The sequence below is a fragment of the Carcharodon carcharias genome, chromosome 6 (genome assembly GCF_017639515.1).
Source record: "Carcharodon carcharias isolate sCarCar2 chromosome 6, sCarCar2.pri, whole genome shotgun sequence".
NCBI classification, from domain to species: domain Eukaryota; kingdom Metazoa; phylum Chordata; class Chondrichthyes; order Lamniformes; family Lamnidae; genus Carcharodon; species Carcharodon carcharias.
Window position 1 is genome coordinate 86,645,710 of NC_054472.1, and position 18,940 is coordinate 86,664,649.

The 18,940-nt window shown below is 44.7% G+C and overlaps 1 protein-coding gene across 2 annotated transcripts in view; it reads right to left on the minus strand.

Moving 5' to 3' along the window:
* prex2 (phosphatidylinositol-3,4,5-trisphosphate-dependent Rac exchange factor 2) overlaps positions 1-18,940 on the minus strand; it is a 775,268-nt gene that overhangs the window by 40,456 nt on the left and 715,872 nt on the right. For both annotated transcript variants that reach the window (XM_041190559.1, XM_041190558.1), the window contains exon 38: positions 1,439-1,541. In XM_041190559.1, coding sequence (XP_041046493.1) covers positions 1,439-1,541 — 103 coding nt within the window. The remainder of the gene's footprint in view (positions 1-1,438; positions 1,542-18,940) is intronic.

Consider the following 18,940-nt stretch of genomic DNA (forward strand, 5'->3'; position numbering starts at 1 on the left):
GAGATGGCTAGAGCTTCGTGAGATTCTTTGTTTTTGAGTTTATCTTTGTCTTTGGGATGTACAGCCTACAGACCTAGCATCACATTGGCACTGAAATTCATATACCACACTACTCATTTGTGTGATAGGAAGAACGTCTTTTTGGTTTGACGGCAGCATCCCATTAGTGGCGAATACCACTCATGTTGCTACTGTATAGTAGCAGTGTGAAACAGCTGACTTCACATGTTGCGCAGATTTCTGAGATACCTTACCCTTACGGGGTAATCTGAGGTAGACTGAGCACTTTTCAGGGCTGAAAGTAACCACCTTAGGCCCATTCATGAGCTTGCGTGATATACAGCATGAAATGATCTGATCAGGGTGGCCATTATCCTGCAGGAAGTCTTTGATGTGCTCTATTTCAGCATCAAGCTGATGGATCATGTCAAACAGCATGTCCCTTCTGCTGCTCACGATGGGCAAGGTACAGACCGTACCCAACCAGCCTGTGTTTGCAAAATTCAAAACAAAGTGTCTAACATTAGATGTGATTCCATGATTGGACATTTGCTAAATAATCCTCAGTGTGCTAAGAATTACGCTGACAACCAATTTAAGATTGTCAGTTGGGCTCGCAGTGTGATACATTTGTGAGCACTGGAAGCTTCATATTTAGCACACAGGGTCCTGTTATTTGCAGACTGAAAGAACATGTACACATATTGTGCCTGTTTCAGCTAAACAAAATAAGTGATAGCCATCCGCTGGTTCATTCCTCAGGGCAATACCTTGACCAATCAGAGTCAAGCGGCTTGGTTTAAATTTCAAATAATGCTTAGCAGTTAACTGTCAGTCACCATTAACTGCTGCATTCTCCTTGACAACTCCCCTACCAATCAGTGTCCACTTGACAACCAATCAGTGTCCACTTGACAACCAATCAGCACTTTCTTCTCATACAGTATAAAGTTGTTGCTTCCCATGGCATTGGTCTTCTTGTGATTGTCCTCATGAGTGCAAGATGATAGGCTGTGACAAAATGTACTATCAAATGACTATTAACATCATAATATTTTTTAAAAACCCACCCCGGCATTATGGTGTGATCATCTGCACTAATCTCATGGATAAAAAATATGCATTGTTTTAGCCAGCTACATACAACAATTTGAAAACTTCAAGGCTCACTTTTACACGTGCAGCTTGGCAGTGTCGAACTGTATGATAAAAGGCTTCTTGCTCAAAAGAACTGAATCAAGCTCCATGAATGCCTCAGTTGGTAAGTCTGCTGCTTTAGTTAGAACTAACTCAAAGAGGAACAACTCAGAGTTTTCAAGTTTGTTATGATAACCAGTATATTTTGTCACAAGGTCTGAGGGATCAGCAAATACCACATACAATAGTATACATAAAAATTGGTGTATCTTGAAAAGCATATAATTTTCTATTGGTCTACCTGCTTCCTCATCATATCGGTAGCTTGCATTATGTAGCGTGGAGGTAGCCCATGACTTCTTGCAAGAACGATTGCCTGTTCTAGAGTGACGCTTAGTGTACATCTGGAAGGGAAAGATATTAAATCAAAGGATATTCCTGCGGGGTTGTATACATTTTTCAGACAATGAGAATTAGGAAATTGTTTATGGTGTAAACAAAATATAGTCCTTCACAAAAGCTACGTTGCAGTTTTAAAAATATATTAAGCAATTTGAAGCTTACACAGTTTTAAAATAATCTTTTTGGCTGCTCTGCTGAAATTACAGTATTTGTCCATCTTCATCTGAAAGGGTATCAATCGCTTATTAGGATTTCTAAACAACTGACCTGAATGTCCACTGTACTTAGCAGCCACACACTTGTCAGACAGTCTGATAGATGAAGACTATGGTCCATATTTTGTCATAGAAATAACAAGAAGGCTTCAGCAATCAACGTTATTTAAGGTAAATCGGACAGCAAACTCCAGCAACTGCTCATGCGCAGTGATATGCGGAAAGCGGCAAGTAGCTGTTTTAGATGCCCTGCTCCTTCAGAAGCTGAATTATAACAGTATCTCACCCAAAGCATCAGCATTCAAATACATGAAGGATTTGAAGTTAGGTACTTAACCACAAAATACACATATTAACAGGTTTGGTTTGTCTTCAATTATAAGTATTTTTTTTACAACACGATAGAATCTTGATTAGTGTGAAACAATCTCTCTGGCACTGAAAATTAACCATTTTAAGTGTGGAGTCTCATTCCGTCAAATTTCAATTAATGTTGGAGATTAAGAAAAAAATTAAACTTTTAAATAGAATTTGTTTTAAACTGTTTCTTATGGTCTCTTTTATTTCTCTATCTGAATCCCATCTTCCTTTCCTTCTACTTAGTTTATGCTTATGATTTGGCATTCAATTAACTGTTCTAATTTCTATTTCAGAATCTACAGGGACAAAACTTGATAGTCCCCAAAAATGTCTGTAGGAATTGCAGTGCACAATTAACCCATGCCTATTGTTTTTGAAGCAAGGAGCACACTAACTTTGAGCTGCTGGCTGATGTGCACGAATGCTGCATGCAGTCAGTGCTAAAAGTGCTGTTAAGTGAATGGATTTATATTCATTCATGGGATGTGGATGTCACTGGCTGGGCCAACATTTATTTCTCATCCTGAATTGTTATTGTTCAGAGAGCATTTAAGAGTCAACCACATTGCTGTAGATTTGGAATCACATGTAGACCAGACCAGGTAAGCACGGCACATTTCTGGATGACTCAATGACTGGATGCAGTGTCAGAAAAAGTCCAAAGACCTTACACAAATGGTTAAGATCAGTGAATGCATCTTCAAATTCAATCTTCCACAAACTGCACCACTTGGCTCACACACTGCAATTTGCTGAGTCTGGACTCGATCATGTCACAGTTGTTGCAGCTGCAAAGCAAAGCTTGGGAACATCAGAAATGGATGTCCGCTGCACTCCTCAGATTGCAGGGCATGATCGAGTAGTCCGTCCGCCTTCAGGCTGAGGCAATAGTACCAGCATGACAATGCACCGGGCTCAACACTGGTAAGATGGTGGCCGTCATGGAGACCTTGGCCCAGGACGTTACTCCTGCACCAGTTGCTTTCCAACAGTGTGTACACAAGAGTTGTGCAGGGCAGCTCAATCTCACTCCAGCTACCCCTTCTCCTCAAGGAGTTAACTAGGGGCCATTGGGTGCCCATTGGAAGGCAGATCAGCAGGTGCACACTCTGGGCCCATTCATCTAGATGATTCTGGGTGTGTTCGGCCCATCTGAATCCCCTTTTCCTGTAACCTCAGCAGCTCCAGCCCCACAGGCCGAGGTGGTTGCCACTGCCACACAGCAGGACCCCGAAAGCAAGCCGGGGTCCTCCAGGTCTTGACTGTCCAGAGGACGCCCACCAAGGTCATCATAGACAGGATATCGCAGTTAGCAGGCTACCTCGACCACTGCTGTGGATGTCCAGGGAGCACCAAGATGTTGCAGTAGGGTTAGGAAAATTAAGAAGATGTAGTTGCACAGCCTGGGCATGGGTGTTAATTACTTGTACATATTATTCACTATTATCAATAAAATCCCAAGAATGTCTCCCTACCTATGGCTCCTTGTTCATGTTACTCAGATGTGAAACCTTTCTGCACAAGATAAAGGCAGGTGACTCAGACCAAGGCCTCTTCCCTGTGCTTTGTGCAGCCTTCAAACCAAAGTGATGGTCCAGCTTCAAAATCACTGGACACAATCCTGATGCCTGCACCTCGACGATGCTTGTCATTGCTATGATAATTTTGTGGGCAGGCGTCACAGAGTTCCGTCATTCTCTCTGTCTGCTCTCATCACCTTAAGGTGGGGTCGGCCCTCATTCTTCAGCATCTGTGACCAGTGATGCTGTGCTCCTGAAGGGCTCAGGTGCTGAAGGCAGGCAAAGAATCAGGTGCTTTTAAAGTTTCATGGCTGTGTCTCTATGATATGAGATCACAGAGCACAAGTGAGCTGCCCTTGGCCAGACAGTAGTCAGACATTCTCAGAGGCAATGTGAAGGTCTATGGAGTGTCCTCGCTACACGTCGTCATTATTCTCCTGCATTCGTGCGACTATGAGGGCCTATACTGTGTCTCCATGACCGGAGCATTATCACAGAGGGTTTGTGCATTGCCATGAGCCAGACTGGAGCCAAACGTTCATAGGGGAGGTGATGGCGTAGTGGTATTGTCACTGGACTAGTAATCCAGAGACTCAGTGGAAAGCTCTGGGGACCTGGGTTCAAATCCTGCCATGGCAGATGATGAAATTTGAATTCAATAAAATAATGACCATGATAGTTGTAAAAACCCATCTGGTTCACAAATGCCCTTTAGGGAGGGAAACCTTCCTTAGCTGGTCTGGCCTACATGTGACTCCAGAGCCACAGTCTCTGAACAAGACCATGTAGCTTGGCAAGCAATGCCCACATCCAATGAATAAATTTAAAAAAAGATGCAATGAAGGGATCTATGGGGTCACTTCACTGCATGTTGTCATCATCCTCCACAAATCTAGCAGCTATGAGGGGCCTCCTGAGCACATCTGCCTCATCTGGCAGTGTGAGGGGTCTCATCCCCATCATTGTTGCCTTCGAGGACCTCCTCGCCCTCATCCCTGTTGGTGTCCACCTCCTCAGTCAGTTCCTCTCTCTGCTGCAGCCAGGTTGTTGAGGGCGCAGCACATGATGCATGACATCCTCCGTGGACTATATTGCAGGGCACTGCTAGTTCATTTTTAGCATCCCGCTGGTCTGCTCCACCAAGTTGCAGCATGAGGCTCGTTATACCTTCACTCTGCTGCAGTCTGAGGCTGCCACACGGGTGTCATCAGCCACGTAACTCTTGTTCCCAAGGAGCCCCCCGCAGCTTTTGTGGACCCTGGAAGATGTCAGGGATCTGTGACCAATTGAGAATGTAGGAATTATGGACAATCCCTGGAAACTGTGGACAAACCTGCAGGATGCATTTGTGTGTTGCACACCAGCTGCACATTCAGCGAATGGAAGCCCTTGCAATTGACTGTGTGTTCTGACGGAGATCTGAGTGCCACGTGAGTAGTCAATGGCACTCTGCACCTGTGGGAAACCCGAGATCTGGGAAAATCCATCGCTCTTGCATCCTGGTTCTCCTGGTCCCAGGCGAAATGCACAAAGTTGTGTGCCCTCGAGAAGATGGCATCCGTGACCTCAATGATGCATTTGTGGGTGGAGGCTTGTTATATCCCATAGAGGTCACCTGTGGAGCCCTGAAAGGAGCCACTGGTGTAGAAACTGAGTGCTGTGGTCACTTTCAAGGCCACGGGCCATGGATGCCCTCCATGTCCCTGTGCACCAAATTCTGCACCAGCTGGCAAATGTGATTGACCAGTTCCCTAGACATGCGCAGTCTTCGGCAACACTGATTCTCAGTCATCTGCAGGGATGAAAGGCAGCGTCTACAGACCCTGCATCCCCCAACAACACACCTCAATAGCAGGGCAGCCTTTGCCGCGCCCCCCCCACCCCCCCCACCCCCCTTAATGTACCTCAACCTTGAATTCCAACAAGCGACCCAGGCAAGCGCTCAGCAACATCACTGTGTACTCACCACTGAGTACCCCTCAAATTGCAGCCCGCCAAGTGCACGTCTTTTTGTATGCTATTGTGAAACATGTCGGCATGGGCGGACGATCCAGTTGGGGTGGGGGGGTGGGTGATACCTGCAGGCTGGCCTTATAATGATATGCAGGTGTATTTCAATGAGGTTCCCGAAGTTCGATGGTAGGAAATGCAGCCCACCATTGGCGGGCAGATCAGACAATTGCAAACTTGTTTCACAACTTTGTGAAACTAATTTTTGGCCTTTTCACCATATTGTCTGCTCGTGCCACCAAACATGCCCAAAGCCAGCAGGCACAAATGATTCCACCCTAGTTGTAATAAATAGCTAGCAATGTTCGTTCACTGACCAGCAAACACTGGCCATTATGTTTCCAAAAGTAATCTCACTTTATGTACAATCACTGAATTGAAGAAACTCAGCCATGTCATAGCTAGTGAAATTGAATCTGAATTTCATCCCAGTCGTGCAGCAATATAAAGCAGGCATCTTTAATATTCATGCTATGAGAATCCAACAAGTTTGCTGAGAAAGTAAATTAAATGGGGTTTCTATTGAACTTGCTTGGCAGTTATGGTGGTCGAGTAGTGGAAGCCCCCTGAGGAAATTCAACCCCACAAACTGAAAGCTGGTGCCAGGATTACAGCAATGGCATGTTGGCCCAAAAAACCTGTTTCTGTATTCTAAAATTCTATAACTAAGGTTGCAGATGATAAGCAAATCATTGATACAAAAACAGGCAATGAAATTGAGAGCATTTTGTACTGCTAAGGCAAAAAGTGGTACGCAACCTCACTAATAGTCTTTAAATCTCCAAAGAAATTAGATAAATTTTTAAATGAAGCTCACATTTTTTATAACATTTCTGACGTAAATAAGTAAAGTGAGTGAGCAAAGATCTGGCAAATGGAGTATAATGTGGGCAAATGTGAAATAGCTCATTTTGGCAGGAAGAATAAAAAAATGAAGCTTATTATCGAAATGGTGAGAGATTGCAAAGCCCTGACATTCAGAGGGATCTGGGTGTCCTAGTGCATGAATCACAAAAGGCTTGTATGCAGGTACAACAAGTAATTAGAAAAGCTAATAGGATGTTACCATTTATTGTGAAGGGAATTGATTACAAAAGTAGGGAGGTTATGCTTCAGTAGCTTCAGTTGTACAGGGCACTGGTGAGACCACATCTGGAGTATTGTGTACAGTATTGTGTCCTTATTTAAAAAAAAGATGTAAGTGCTTTGGAATTAGTTCAGAGGAGATTTATTAGGCTAATACCAGAAATAGGCAGTTGTCTTATGAGGAAAGGTTGGACAGGTTAGGCTTGTACCCATTGGAATTTAGAAGAGTAAGAGGCGACTTAATTGAAACATCTAAGATCCTGAGGGGTCTTGACAGGGTGGACATGGAGAGGATGTTTCCTCTTGTGGGAGAACCTGGAACTCAGGGTCGCTGTTTAAAAATAAGAGGTCACTCATTTAAGACAGAGATGAGGAGAAGTTTTTTTCTCTCAGAGAGCTGTGAGTCTTTGGAACTCTCTTCCTCAAAAGGTGGTGGAAGCAGAGTCTTTGAATATTTTTAAGGCAGAGCCAGACAGATTCTTGATTAACAAGGGGGTGAAAGGTTAGAAACATAGAAACCAGGAGCAGGATTAGGCCACCCCGCCCTTCGAGCCTGCTCCGCCATTCATTAAGATCATGGCTGATCATCCAATTCAAAAGCCTGCTCCTGCTTTCTCCCCATACCCTTTGATCCCTTTCACCCCAAGAGCTATATCTAACTCCTTGAAAGCATACAATGTTTTGGTCTCAACTACTTCCTGTGGTAATGAATTCCACAGGCTCACCACTCTCTGGGTGAAGAAATTTCCCCTCATCTCAGTCCTAAATGGCCTACACCGTATCCTCAGACTGTGGCCCCTGGTTCTGGACTCCCCCACATCCTTCCTGCATTTACCGTGGGTAGGCAGGAATGTGGGGTTGAGGTTACATTCAGATCAGCCATGATCTTATTGAATGGTGGAGCAGGCTCGAGGGGCCAAATGGCTTGCTCCTGCTCCTAATTTGTATGTTTGTATGTCAAAAATAACTTCAGCAAAATCATCTTTTCTCCAGATCAAAAGACTTCAATAACCATGTTCTTAAAAATTAACTGTTCAGCCTTTAGCCACCTAAGCCCCACACTCTGAAATACTTTCTCTAAACCCATACACCTCTCCCTAACTTCAAAAGCAGCCTGAAACCAACCTTTAGCACTTTGCATTCAATAATTTATCCTAATGTTTCACTTACCAATGCACAATACCTATATTACCGCCAAAGAGCATTGGTGGGGGGTGGGATTTATTTTGTTGAAAATGTTATATTGATATAATTTGTAGTCCTTTCTTGTGGAGATGAAAATAAATCTTATTAGTACTAAAATTTTAAGCAAAGCATTTTTGGCAACAAGTTTTCAGATTTTTTTCCCCTTATAGAGGCTATGTTTTTCATACCTTATCAGTTCCATTTCATTGCATCAGTCATTCTGTTTCACTCACTACTCTAACAAGATCACATTTCCTTTATTATACAGTATCTCATCCAAGTCATTTGATCTCATTTAATCAGTCACAGTCCAAAAAAAGTCTGTTGTTTTTGGTACAAAACCTAATTCAGTATTTTGACTGCTAATTGCATTTGCTTAATAACAATTAAATTAATATTTCACTCTTTGGAACAAATACAATTGTATTTAATTGGAAACTGAAGGTTTGTTTATCTTTCTGCTGGCTCAACACAAGCAATGATGGAGGTTGTGGCAGGGTATATTTTTTCCCAAGCAATTTAATTATATAGGCAAATCTTGCCAAAGAGAAAGGGGATAAAATTGATGAAAATTAATCCAAACACTTGCTAGAGGTACATAAGAAGATTGTGTCACCTTCACTGAGAGCACTGGACTTGGTGTTGTTGAATTACTTCCAATGTTGGAATTTAGTTGAGGTTCATAATTTATGTTAATATTTTCATCCTCTCTTTGTAATGAGGTAAATTTAATTCTTTGCCCTGGACTTAGTTATGCCTTTCCCCTCTCTTATCCCATTCCAAACAATGTGATTAAAAATGTTTGTAGATCCATTATGATGTATTTTAATGTATCGTTTGGTTTATTTGCTGCTGAGATCAAAGGGCCACTTGCGGTTAATTATATAAAACCTTTGGTTCTATTTCCTCACAGAATAAGTACAGCCAACCAAGAGAAACTGTGACCCATTATATTCTTCAGTATAGAGCTTATCATTGCATGTGGTCCATCTAAATTCTTTAAAGCTCTGATCTCTCTACAGATAGAACGCTTCTCTTTTACTAGCACCATTTCATCTAATCTGAGTGGCTAGACTTCTTTAGGCAGAAAATAGCTATTCCAAGTATTATACAGTTCTGTCTAATCTAACTTACTTAGGAAGATAATTTATGAGTATAGATAATGAAAAAAATATTTCACTGAGCTTAGTTATCAGGCAACATTTGTCAAAGACAATGGGATAAAATTGATCCAAACAGTTTTCAAATCAGGGTCACTGCAAACATGATTGTGTTATCTTCACTAAGAACAATTTGTACTGGCATGGCTGAATTACTTCCAATGTTTTCATAATCATGAGTTTTTTGATTGTGTTTATCATTTAAATTTAGGACCAGCTCATATCTTGGAAGTTTATGAAACATGGCTATGTTCTCTCTTTGTAATGAGAGAATTTTAATTGCATACTTTTCCCTCTCTTTTCCCATTTTAAAGGAATATGGCTAAATATGTTGATCCTTTATGATGTACGCTGTATTGTTTACTTACTTTTGACAAAAGTGCCACTTCAGTGAAATAATTTTTCAAAAACAATCTGCATATTTATAACATCTTCAATGCAGTAAAATGTCTCAGACACTTAAGCTTTGCACACAGAGAGAAAAGTTCATATTCACCTTCCATTTACAGCACGAATGCTTTCAGATTGAAATTACACTGTTTGATTATCACATATTTTAGGCCAACCTGAGCCAATAGAAATGTTAGCTCCCAGATTTCCTCCACAATCAGCAATGCACCAGTAGGCCTGTAAATAAAACTGATTGCCTTTCCTCCCTGCTGGAGATATGGGCTGGAAGGAAACATCACCTGCCATTCTTAGAATGAATAGGAGTCACCTGACTTAATGACTTGGGATCACAACTGACCAACTTTGTAAGAGATTGAAATAGATGATGAGCTGCAACATTCAACATTCTGCTTTGACTGGTTTTATTGCACATCTCAATGCTTACAGCCTGTGAGTACTCTTAAAATATTAAAATGTTTTAAATATTAAAGTTTTCTACCTTGCCTACAGTTAATGTTTCCTACTTTGTGATAACTGAAGGAAAATCAGAACACCTTGAGATAATATTTATGATCTAACAATCAGCATACGATTTTGTGATGTGACCAAGGTGCTTTATTTGATGTCTGTACAATTTCTGATTTTAATGGACAGAAAATCAAATTACCCACACCAACTGACTTTCAAACATACACTTCTGTCAGGTAAAGCTCTGTGCTGGTGGCATTTAATCATAAAGTGTATCCCCTTGTCAGATTTGTGTTTTTCTACAGCGTGAACTGCCTCTACCAGCTATACCCCATTGGCCAAATATGTGTTCTAATTAATTTACCTCAGCAGTTACACAGAAGACAGAATTTCAAATACTTTATTGGAATAGATCATTTAGTTGCCTACGGTTTGGAGAAGTGCCTATGTGCACTGTGGCTTGCCACAGTTATGTGACCTCTGATGTCATCCTTTGTATATAAAGGCTCGAGAGCAGAATCCATTTGAGCCATCACTTCAAACATGATGTCAGGAGTTTGCATCTGAAATTGAGTAGATTCTGATAGCTGTAAGTGAGTCAGCTGCTCTAAGAAACAGCAGAGAATAATTAAACTTCAATCTGCAACTTTGTACAGGATATTGACTGCTGGGTGAGTCAGTGTGGCTTTGTATTCCAGCACTGGCACCTAAAGATGTGAAGGGAGATTTGAAAATAAATTGGAAATTTTTCCAGTCTCAATGGTAGAACTATGAAATTGCAACAGGGTTAAACAAGAAATCTGAACAAGTAAGAGTAGCAACTCTGTTATCATTGCTGAGGAAAGAGTGCTACAAGTTGTTTTGTACCCTAGACCACAATGAGGAGCAGGAAAGCCAATTTTCTGAAATTTTGGAGGCCTTGAAGACCCATTTTGAGCCATCTAGTAATGTTACTTATGCAGACTATGTGATCAACACCAAAGGTCAGGAAGAGGGGGTGAATATTGATCAGTATGTGACTGCATTGAGAAATCTAGCTGAACCTTGTGAGTTTGAGCAACTGAAGGATGATCTGATCAAGATAGGACTGTCTTAGGAACAAGGGATCCTGCCATGAGAGCGCATCTGTTAAGAGAAGAGAAACTTGCTCTCAAGGAAGCTAATGACATAGCAGAAGCTCTGAGGAGGTCAGTCATCAGCTGAGTATTGATGAGGCTTTGCACTATGCTGAGAAGCAGTTCAGGCCTTCTAAGCACAACAGAATGGAGAAAAGGAAGAACTATTTACAGCAGGGCCAGCAGAATGATCAAGGCCGGAGTACTGGTTGTAAACATTGCGGAGGACACCACACAAAAGAAAAGGAAGAATATCCGGCTTGGGGAAAGCAGTGCTCTCAATGCACAAAGCTTAATCACTTTGCACAGAATTGTTTTGCTGGAAAGAAGAAAAGCAAGCCTTTAAGATGGTTACTGTGAGATGGCGAACGATGATCCTAACGAACCACTCCACCCTAGAACATGTTGGCACCCTCGAGTCTCAAGGAAAGAAATGGATTGAAAATGATGACTGCAGAAGGAGAGCATCAAGTTAATCCAAAGTGTCTGACAGACACCAGTGCTCCATGTACCATCATGAGCTTCACAAACCTGTGTGAAGTTGTTCAAGAGGATGATCTGAAAATGAAGCCATCAAAGGTAAAGTTAAAGATGTATGATGGGATGATGCTCACCCCAAGAGAACAAACTAAGCTGAGAGCCCAATGCAACAGGAAGAAATAAGATCTACAGTTCCAGATAGACTATCAGCAAAATCCACTCATCTCAGCTGAAACAAATCAAAAGCTCAGACTGGTAACTTTCCATGTACCAGAAGAGGTTTGCAGTGTTTCACACAGCACAAAGCCATTGTAATTTTTAAACATTTGTTCAGCAGTCAAAGGTGTTTACACGAGTCTTGGATGACCAACTCAGCAGCTTCCAAGAAGAGTTCCAGTTGCCCTCAGGTCTGGCCTGAAAGACAACATAGAGGATCTTGAAAAGATGGGACTAATCAAGAAACTGAGAACTCTGACAGACTGGATTAGCAGTAAGGTTAACAGTGAAAACAACCTGGAAAGCTGAGAGTGTGCATAGATCCAAAGGACCCTATGCCAACCATTGAAGAAATTTTGCTACAACTTGCTGAAGCAAAGGTCTTTACCACCCTAAATGTGAAGTATGGCTACTGGCAAGTGAAGTTGGATTAGCAGCAATTTTGTGAGACACATTTTGGGTGCCATTTTTGAGGTACAGGTGGTTGCAAACGCCGTTTGGCACTTCTACTGCTCTGGAAGAACATCAATGCAGACAGCATGGGAATGATCTTCCAGGAATGGAAGTGATCATGGATGATCTGCTAGTCTATGGATGTGGAGATATGATGGAAGAAGCCATCACAGACCATGCTCAGAATGTAGTGAGACTGCTAGCAGAAGCTCACCAGATGAACCTGAAGCTGAATAAGAAGAAACTGCAACTGAAGGTGATGTACATAGGTCATGTACTGATGGTGAAGGAGTTTGTGCTGATCCTGATAAAGTGAGAGCTGTAGCAGAAATGCAGCAGCCAACAGATGTGAAGGTGGTACAATGATCTGTTGGAATTGTAAACTACCTAGCAAAGTTCTTGCCCAATTTGTAGTCAGAATATGAATCTTTATGCAAGTGCACTGCGAAGGATGTTCAGTGATATTGGAGCACAGAACAAGAAGCAGCTTTCACTCACATCAAACAACTTGTGGCAACAACACTAGTCCTGAGGTACTACAATGTAAATGATGAAGACACTCTGCAGTGTGATGCAAGTGAGACAGTACTTGGAGAAACCCTCATGCAGCCAGGCCATCCAAAGCATTGATGCAAACTGAACAATGCTACGTACAGATTGAGAAAGAGTGCCTCTGGGATGTTTTTGCTTGTGAGCATTTTAATTAGTACTTCTTTGGGAGAGACAAAGTGACGGCAAAGTCTGACCTCAAACCATGTTCAAAGCACCTTTCTCAAACCGCTTCTGTCTGCTCCAAAACATCTGTAAAGGATGTTACATAGTTTCCAGTGATATCATTTGGAACTACAAGCAAGGAAAGTGGATGTACATGGCCGGCATGCTGTTAAGAGCTGCACTCCCTTTGAAGGAAGTTGATGATGTTAGTACAGTACAAATCTTCACGATCCAATGAGAAGCAACAGCATGATGTGCTCTGAAAGTCAGCAACTCAGCAGAGACATTAGGCAGCATTTTACGGTGGGCGGAGGGAGGTGGCGGGATGGACAGCTCACATCCCCCCACCTTGCCGACACCCCAGAAGCAAAGTCGCCATAGAGCTGACTCACTGGATGCCAGCCAGCCCCGCAGCCATGTGTTCTGCCAGCAGGCTAAATAGTCAGCCAGTGACACCTTCACCCCTCACTGTGGAGGAAGTCCTGCCCTCAGGAGCTGCCAGTCAATCTAGTCCCAGCAGCGCCAAGAGCACAGTAGTGGGAGTTGCCAGGACTGCAAGAAGACCCAAGAAGGCGGCCCATGGATCCCAGAGCCTGGTAAGTCTGGTATATTGGGCGGGGAGGGTTTGGATAGTTTAGGGAGGGGGACTGAGAGGGGTGGAGTTGGTGGGTTTTATGGAGCAGGCAGGTAGGAAGAAAAGGGGAGTACTATCTTAGAGGGGCTGCCCTAGAAGATAGTACCCCTCCTTCCTTCACGCCCCTTTAAAAAGTTTTTTGAAAATGATGGCTTACACACTCCTGCCCACCTGCTCATGCCAAATATATTATGGCGTCGGCAGCGTACTGTCAGGGTCAATTGGCTTGTTAACAAGCCCAGTTGAGCCTTAATTACTTATTTAAAAATGGTGGACAAGCTGCCAAATTTGCCCACCCATCCTCCACATTATGGGGGTAAGCTCTGGCATCGGTGGAAGGTGGTGGGACTGGCACCCGTCCTATTTTATGTGCTGCCCACCACCGCCGAAAACACGCTCGGTGGAGGAATCTGACAGACAAGCGTCTTGCTCAAGCCAAGCAACCTACTAAATGAGATGTAACTCTTCAAGTGTAACAGGAAGTTATGATGAAAAGATGGTCTGAAACCATCAAGGACATACCTATTACTATAAGAGACTATTGAGCATACAGCAATGAAGTGATTGCCCAAAATGGCAGCTTGTACAATGGAACTAAAATCATTATCCTGAAGGAGATGAGAAAAGAGACGCTGAAGTGCATTCATGCAAGCCGACAAGGAATTGAGGGCAGAATTGTCCCAGATTTGCACTATGTGCGGTTGAGGGCGGGAAAAACGTAATTTTACCCACTGGTCGCAATTGTGGCTTCTTACACCATATGTCCCAAACCTGCCGCATTAATTATGCAATCCCAGGAAACATGCCATTTCAATGGCAGGCATATTCTCATTCACCCACCACATCATCAGCTCTCTGCTTCATCACATTAAGCACAACATTTAAAGCGCAGTCGTGCACACACACCTCAATGCTTCCAGCCCAGGACTGCTGCATAGAAGACAGGATGGCCTTGAAAGGCAAAAAAAACTGCAGCCCCCCACGGATTAGTGATGCGTCCCTGAAGATGCTGTGGAGGGCTGCCATGATGCCCTCTACCCCCGCTCTGACCGCAGGATGAGCAGTACCATTATCAATCCAGCACGGGAGACGATGGCAGCGGTGGTCAGCAAAAAGGGACAGCCACCCAGTGTCACTACAGGATGAATGGTCTCATCCGTTCCACCAGGGCAACTCGCTCTTATCACTCTCAAATCAAACACTCTCAAATGCATCCTACATCTCCAGGGATCTCACACCTCAAGGGACAACATCACTAACTCTCACACATACCCTCACATCTCCATCAGGCTCATATCGTTCCAAGCTTGCATCCTCATCCTGTCCATGGCTCCACTGCTCCGCTCACCACATAAACGTTCCATGCAGTGCCATGTGTCCAGCACACACTCTCTCCATCAGTTCTCATGCAGGAGAAGTTGGCTCATATCAGCAGGGAGAGGTCCCACGCCGGGGGTGGAGTGGCCCACATTAGGCCCCTCACTCACTTTGAGAAGCGTGCCATTGCGCTGACTGTTGAGGACATGGACCATGCCTGTAGTGACGGTGAGGTCGGTGTGAATACTGTCATGAGGATTCTGCACCACATCACCCCTCTCTCCATGCAAATGTGAGTGCTCTCTCTCCTGCATTTGAATCTGCTGCCATGCACTACTTATAGGGCAGAATTTTGCCCTTGATGGGTGGGCGGGCAGCCGATCACCGCTGCCGAAACGGGCCCCGCCGCCATTTTACGTGGGTGGGCCGCCCAACGGGAAGTGCTATGCACTTCCTTTGGGGGGGTGGGTGGGGAGGATTCCCGAACTGCGAGAGTGTGAAGTGCTGCCTCAGGGAGATCGCTGAAAGGCTGTCAAAGATTCAAAATAGAACAGTAAAAAATGCATTAACACATCCCCCTCATGTGAAAATGTCACACGAGATGGGACATGTTAACGAAGTCCACAAAACCTTTAATAAACGTTTTTAAATCCGATATCAAACCACATCCAGTCACTGGATGAGGTTTGTAAGAAAATCACTTACCCGCCTGCCCATTGGGCCCGTGCGCCAAGCCGAAGTTCGCAAGGGCCTCTCAAAATCCTCATCGATTGGTGAGTTAATGGCCTTAACAAGGCCTTTAATTAATGGTGGGTGCATGTCATGCTGCATCGCTTGCCCGCCGACCTAACTATTGCAATGCCGCGCGCTGACGTTGGGACACTCGCATGACATTTTCAGCGCTGGCGAGCGGGCTCCGCCATCCGCACATCAGCCAGAAGATTCAGCCCATAGAGTCATAGTGGTTTACAGCACAGAAAAAGGCCCTTCGGTCCATCGAGTCTGCGCTGATCAAACAAGTACCTATCTATTCTGATCCCATTTTCCAGCACTAGGCCCATAGCCTTGCATGCCATGGCATCACAAGTGCATATCCAAATACTTCTTAAACGTTATGAGGGTTTCTGCTTCTACCACCCTTTCAGGCAGTGAGTTCCAGATTCCCATCACCATTTGGATGAAAAACTTCTTCCTCACATCCCCTCTAAACCTCCTGCCCCTTACCTTAAAACAATACATTATCTGTACATTGGTTCACAGGGAGATCTGCCAAGTGAGTCACACCGTCAGCCAGCCAGTCTCTCAGCTCCATCCACGCTCTCACCTCCTCCATTGAAGAGCTGGAAATAAGCAGCCTGGAAGACCCATCACAGCGCTTGCTTACACTCTCCACCAGCGCAGAGACACACACCTCAGTGGGACCTAGATTGAGAGCAGGCTCGGGTTCACAAGCTGGTGATCACTGCATGGACACGTGACTGCAGCAGGAGAAGGCAGGTTCAGCCGAACTCCTTGGCACTCAGAGGACTGCTGGGGAAGAGGCATTTGTGAGGTCAAGTCAGATGATGAGCCTCTAGATTTGCCTTTTCAACTCATCCTGGATAGTCAGCAGAAGGCGGGGGAACATCACACGGAGCTGCTGGAAGTTCACAACAGAGTTGCTCGTGAGTCGGAGGAGTGTCTGCCTGATCTCTGATGAAATGGTGCCCAAATGTGCATATGGAGATCTCCATGGGGAGTTTGTTGGACGCCATGGAGACGCTAGTCTAGCAGAATGCAGGGATGCGCGCAGACCTGCACTCCATCATGGGAGCCATGGGCGAGTTCCTCAGTGGCAACGTGAGAGGGAAACGGGTCACCTCAACCTCTCTCCAGGTTCACCTACCCCTCAAGGAGGCAGGTCGGGCCCCCCGGGCACTGAAGGGAGGAGGAGTAGCACAAACCCCTTGGTCATCCACTCAGTAATCTCAGAGGCTGTCCTCTCCCTCCGAGTCCTCCTTGGCTGTGAGCCCCTCAACCTTGTCCTCTGTCACTGCAGAGCGAGCAGCTGGCCAACGAGTGATTCTGGAGCGAGAAGTGTGTGTGTGTGGCAGGGTCTTTTGAAGCCTCATGCAAGCACTCTTCCACACACATGGATCCTTCCCATACCACACTCAACTCATTGTCTGAGCATTTTTAATGCTGTCTGCTGAGGTTCGCTTTTAGTTGTCCATCTGAGCTGACATCTCCGCTCACCCACTGATCACACTCCCATGTAGCACCTAATCTTTCCTGCCAGACTCTCGTTTTATTTTCGATTTCAACAGCAGAGTAGTATTTCATTTACTCCCACATCCTTTCCCCTCCCGCAGTCACCCATTTCCTTTCTCCCATCACTGTTGACCACCCTTGGCATTACGTTCCACTTCCCCTCTGTGACCTACCAGCCACAACCCTTTGCTTTTGGGATGTCCAGGTGGACGTGCACATTCCCTTCCTTCCTGAAAATTCCACCCCCATCCACATTAATCCCCCAATCTCCTCCTTCCCACCCTCAGGGTCCTTGTCTGCCTCCAAGTCCCCACAAACCATCCTCGCATCCCTTCTACCAATACCGTTGAACCCTCTCACTTTGGAACTCCTTCCCTCTTGGAACTCTTCCCCCATCCCCCAACCCCCACCCCACCCCGGAACTCCTTCCTCCTCCCAAGGACTCCCTCCCCCCACTTAGTCCTCACCACCCTCTCCGGACTCCTTCAGACACCCTGACTTCTTCTGCCACCTTTCATCCTTCCCCCCCCCCGACTCCTTTCTCCAGCCTTACTGCTTCCTCCAGCCTTACTGCTTCTCCCTTCCTGTCTCCTTCATACACTCTTACTTCCTCCTCCAGCCTTACTCCTTCCCTATTCTCTCCATATTATCCGCTCACGCCATCAAACACGCCTGATGCCAGCAGGCACAGAAAATTCCACCGAGTGTAATCTGAGGAATGCAAGAGAAGTGCTGTACATGCCAAACATGAACAATGCGATCAAGGACTATATCAGCCTGTGCAGTTGATTGTAATGACTATTAGTTTAAGCAAGCAACGAACCACTTATGGCATTCCTGACTGACCATGAATGAAGCTTGAAGTAGGTCTCTTCACTCTCTTTGGAACTGACTATCTCGTTACCGTCGACCACTATTCAGACTACTGGAAGTCAGACAAGCTGACATCAACGACTACCAGTGAAATTGTAGAATGCCTGAAAGCACACCTCTGTCATTATGCCATCCCTGACACTGTGATGAACAATAATGGTCCTCAGTTCATGAGTGAAGAATTGTAAATAATTGTGAAATTCAGCAATACATCCCCACACCATGAGGCAGCAGTGAAAATTGCCAAAGGGATCACCAAAAATTGACTATCCAGCATAGATGGCAATCCTAGAGTGGAGAAACACACCTACTGAAGACATGGTAAGTAGTCCAATTCAGTGATAAATGTTTAACCACACCAAATCACTCCTCCATTAACTAAAAAAACTACTGGAGCCAGAAGTAGTAACAGGAGTGAGTGACAAAATCAAAGTGAAACAAAAGAAAGCCAAATTTTACTTTATTAAAGCTGCCAAATCATTGCCAGAGCTGAGGGCTGGAGAGCTGGTCAGAATGCAAACATTCAACACTCTCAACATTAGGAGGCCTGAACATTGAAATGATTATGGGCGGAACTGAAAAATAAAGGGTTGGCGGGGGGGGGTGGCGGATGGCACGTCTCCCTGAAAACTAAGTTGATGTGGAGCCGACATGCTCGAAGCTGACCCGCCCCGCAGCCTGAAAGCACTGCGGGACAGACTAAGGAGGGCTGAGTGGGACTTCCACCCTTCATTGGGGCAGAGATCCCACCCTCTGGAGCTACCAGCCAATCCGATTGGCTGACAGCTCCATCAGTCCCGGCAGTGACAGTGGCCACTGCTGGGACTGCAGAAGGAAAAGATCAAAGCCCATGGACGTAAGATCAAGGCCCAGGGGCAGGTAAGTCTGGGGTCGGGAGGGTTTTGGTAGGTTAAGTAGAGGGGTGATGGGGTGAGGGAGTTTAAGTGAGGGAGTG